Consider the following 4,942-nt stretch of genomic DNA (forward strand, 5'->3'; position numbering starts at 1 on the left):
GGTTATTTTATTATAAATTGGATGTAGTATTCATGTAGGAAGATGGGGATGACGATCCCCTGTTCTATCGAAAATGGAAAGGTCATAATCCACCAATGGTTCTGAGGAGGTGGGCATGGACTAGTCTTAGGCTTCGGTTTGCTTTGCACTGTCGTAAGTTTAAGGTGATGGGTCTCTGGAAATTAATGGCTGATGAGGTCATAATCCACCAATGGTTCTTCTAGAGGTGTGTTTGTTTGGTGGTTCTGAATTTGTGGTCTAGCAGAAGAGATAAGAACAAATCACTATACTGCTCTCCGAATCTTAATAACAAATTCAAAACAATACCTGAGTTTCTAAACATGCACAAAGGTAGTTTAATATTGTGGCTGAGCCTACAGTGCAGCTAGGGCTTGTTTTAATGTAGCATGATATATATGGCATCTAATCTCCAAATATCTATCATGAATTCAAAAGTTGTGGGTTATAATCTTCTTTCAGGAAGGGCCAGACACTTGGAATAATACTGTATAGGTGATGTGAATCCATTCAGGCTCTCCACTTTCTAGGCATTTATTCTCTTTTAAAGAATGTGGATAACTTGATATCTGACAAGAGATAAGGAATTAGATGCAGCTTTACCATCTTCAGAGGATAAATTCGCAAGACATGGGTGTATAAATTTGCAGCTTCTCTCAACTAATTGTTGTAAACTGAGCAAATCAGCAAAAAATGTCTCAAGGCTCTGCCTACCAAACTAGGCAGCAGCAAGGCTTGAACACCACGTCCGGTGATTACCATGACTATATTTCGAGGTTATCAAAGATGCCTAGTGTTATCCATGGTGCCCCCCAGTACCCAAGTGTTCACAAGGCCTTCAACAACAAGGTAACTCAAGAAGAAGAGGTTAATAAGGCTCGCCAAGACAATGTCAACAAGAAGAATCCCACCAGGTCTACCAAGAAGGTTCGGGTGAAGGAGCAAGTGCAAGTTATCGATCAAAATGGGAATCGGAAATCAGAAGATATCGAAGAAGATGTTGATGGTGAAGCTGAGGGTTTCATCCAGCGGAAGCAAAGGGGCTTTGAACTGTGCAAATGGAAGACCTTCAAATTTCCATAGGCTAGGGAGCACGCCGGTTGTGCTTCGATTACTGGGAAACTATATTCCAGCTGCAGTGTGAACCAACACAGATAATTAAATAAAATGCCCGTCTTAATTTCTTGTGTTAGCAGAACTTCTTTCAGGGTTGTTGGGATATAGCATGTCAAGAAAATTTTAGTATTTTATCTTTTTTAATAAGACAATATAGAGTGATATACTATAGCTTTTCATTGATGGTATTCTGTCACGAAAGATTTTGCCTTGCTGCTTATTTATGAATTCAGGGTTTCATACAGTGCAATTTTAGTACAGCGATTAATTTAGCATGCAACAAAATAAATTGTCGATTTGATGAGTATTACAGAAGCTAAACTTCGGAGCGAATTGCAAATGATGCTTTGCCAGATTATAATTACTACATCAAATTCTGAATCGCACAGTCTAGATTGGACAATCTATTGTTGATGCTTGAGATTTGCTGACTGCATACATGATATAAGTTGCCAGAATCAACTATATATTAGATAATATAACATCTTTAACCCTTTGGTTAATGTTTTATATGTTCTCTTCCCTTCTTTCTTTTGCTGTATCTAGGCTTATGCTGATGCAGATAGTTTAAAGATATGTGAAATGAAAAACAAAAAAATCTGAAATGTATCAGTGAAAAGGAAAGAATTATGCAACACCTGTAGAAATGCTTTGAGAGCTTATTTAACAAGGAACTGATGGAAACTGTTGCTGCTGCTGCTGCTACAAACCGATTTTCCATTACAATGAATGACTTTCCATTGTCACCCTTTCCAATTACTTTTCAAACATTTCAAATAAGCTGTCATTCCATGAAGCTACTTCGTTGCTTTTTGCTGTGATTGCCTGACTGCTGTTATGTCATCATGTTCGGTTGGCAGATTTCATAAATGAATCATTAACTTTGGAGGTTATGCTGGAAACAGATGATGAGTGATATTGGTCTTTAAAACTGGCATTGAATATGGCAGACACTAATTAATAATGTCATCGTTGGAGCTGATATATAAAGGTATTAGTCCTGGTATGTTCCACCACCAGATATCTGAACTGCAAAGAAACTCTTGTGGGAATACGTTCATAAATCAATGGTGACGGCTCCGGGATTTACCCCTAACCACCATGCCACTGACACAAATCACGATGAAAGATCCATGAATCAGTTCAAAAATCCAATGGGACATGAAGCATTCGGGGGATTAATCTACTTTACCTTTGTACTTTTGGTATAATTAAACATTAAATACTCTACTGTCCTCCTGTCATAACTGGGCTATTAGAATTACATGAGGGATGCCTCTACTTAAAGGATAGCACACATGACATTATCCTTTCCACTTAACAATAAACTACTGACAATTAAGGCTTCTTATTCCTAATGATGGTTTTAAGACAAGTGTCATATGTTGGAATATTAATATTAATGAACAGATAGATGGACGATGGCTTACCCTGTTTCTTCGGCACAATTAATCTGGTTGTGACAATCCAAAAGAAAAGGGTGTCAATTCAAATAATAGTTTGCATAACGCAATCCTATTATAATCATTAGTAGATGTAATTGCCTGTCCATCAATAGACAGCCCGAGCAAAACCATTACGTCCTGTAATGTTTGTCATCTCTTCATACCTAATATAGAATGTGTGTCTCATGTTTTCATCGTTCAATTAATTCATGGATCAAGCCATGATTAAGCTTGATATGGTCTAAACAAATAACATACAAAAAACCCATGTTTGTACAAACATGCTAAAATAGTAGATCCCCAATTATATGTGGGGCTGACGTCAAAATTATCCAGAAGCATCAGTTAAATTAAGACACATATCTACCTGTTAGGTCTACGAGTAATACATCGCCAAACATATGGAGTACATATGCTCTAACATACAAACATAACATATTAAAATTATCACAATCATCATCATTCATGCAAACTTAACAAATAATCAACACATTCAAATCATAAATTATTTTATACCTCCATAAAACCTCTCTGTCAACATCATTTGATGGTGTCGTTAATGTCTCATCAATCTACTATTTATTAAGACGCATGCTACCCCCCTTCAATTCAAAATAAAAGGGTGACAGTCCAAATAATCGCTCGCATAATACAATTATATTATGAACATCAGAAGATGTGATTGCATGTCCATTAATAGACAGTCAAAGCAAAATCATCATGTTCTGTAATGTCGGTGTCATCTCTTCATGCCTTAGATATAATGTTTGTGTCTCATATTTTCATCGCTCAACTAGTGCATGGATCAATCCATGGTAAAGCTTGATATGGTTTAGACAACTAACGTATAATAAACATGTCTAGAACACCTACAACTACATTTGTTCATATAGTCTCATTCACCTATGTGTTCAACAATAAATAGTGGTCTCATCCTCCATAAAAATTTAAATTATAAGCATTTACTCAAATAATACCTTTAATGATAAGTATATTAAAAATAATTTAAAAATATATTAAAATTAAAAATTCTTACAATGTCAGCGAATACATCCTCCGATTGATGTCGATCCTGCAATCGCAAGACATAAATGTTCGCGGGTTTAGTAGGCATGTACTGTGTAAACCCCGGTAAAAATAAATAAATATATATATATATATGAAAAAAAAGGTCTCGAGAATTGAGTAAATTAATTGATATGACTTCTACAAGTATGAAATATAAAAATCTGAATTTTTGATGAAAAATTACAAACCAACTAATTTTACGTTATAACATGTAACTTTCAATCTGGTCATCAAATTAAGTTAAAATTTTGCATGGTGTCTTATAAAATATTATTTTAACCTAGGTTAAAGTTTTAGAATTTTTGGAGTATGATAAGAATTTTTTTCAGATAAAAGAACAAATAGCACAAATGAATGTCTAGAAATTCTTTAGGGACCAAATTGAAACTTTGCCCAAAACAATCCTCTTTATAAGCTGCCAGCAATAATAAAAAAAAAGAAAAAAAAAGAAAAGAGGGAGTGTACAACCAGCCAAGAGAAGAAAATGTGAAAAGAGGGCTTTTGTCATTTTTCATGGAAATTGCTTGAAAAATAAAAAACAAAGTGTAAGATAGAAAAGGTTTTAAGTAATTAAAGAGAGGGTTTGATATATTAAGGAGACTACAAGGATTTTAAAGATTTTAAGTGTGCTTTTAGAGAAAGAAAAAAATTAAGCTTAGAGGGAAGTATGAAGGAAAACTTGATTCAACTTGTTTTGGCTTTTGATTCTTCATTCCTTAAGATTAAGAAAACTCTTCATGATGATCCATTGTATTGTTTTTCATGTTTGTTATTGGATTGAGTAGAATTGGTATTATATGAATGTGGGTTCTTGATGTTATGATGGTTTGAATGCATGGATTTATGTTAATTACATGTTTATTGAAGGAATAATGTTTGGGCTTGTCATTAATTAGGTTAATTTGAAGAGAAAAAAAGTATTTCTTCCTCTTAGTAATGAGAATTTCAGCCAATGGTGGATTTTTTAGGTGATTAGGTTGTTGAATTAATGACAAACAAATTATATTTAGTTATGATAATTGAGTATTTGGTGATTGAAGAATGTGTAAAAAAAGAGAAAAAAGAATAAGGAGGGGGATAAAAAAAAATGATTTCCACCTTGGGTTTGTTATTGATCCTTGTTATGTTATAAGTAAATATGATCTTATTGTATTGATTAGTAAAATTCCATACATGGATGCTTAGTTGTTGTTATGTGTGAATTGTGATTATGGAACTCTTAGAAAGGTGAATTTGGCCATGGAAAATAAAAGAAATAAAATTTCAAGTTTGAAGAAATTAATGAATTGTATTGA

General features: G+C 33.9%; 1 protein-coding gene across 1 annotated transcript; it reads left to right on the forward strand.

Annotated features, from left to right (window-relative positions):
- Positions 1–670: 670 nt before the first annotated feature.
- LOC133678023 (uncharacterized) lies at positions 671–1,317 on the forward strand. The gene has a single exon (XM_062100173.1). The coding sequence runs from the start codon at positions 712–714 to the stop codon at positions 1,099–1,101; it is 390 nt and encodes a 129-aa protein (XP_061956157.1). The 5' UTR covers positions 671–711; the 3' UTR covers positions 1,102–1,317.
- Positions 1,318–4,942: the final 3,625 nt, after the last annotated feature.

This window comes from Populus nigra, chromosome 18, assembly GCF_951802175.1.
Source record: "Populus nigra chromosome 18, ddPopNigr1.1, whole genome shotgun sequence".
NCBI lineage: Eukaryota > Viridiplantae > Streptophyta > Magnoliopsida > Malpighiales > Salicaceae > Populus > Populus nigra.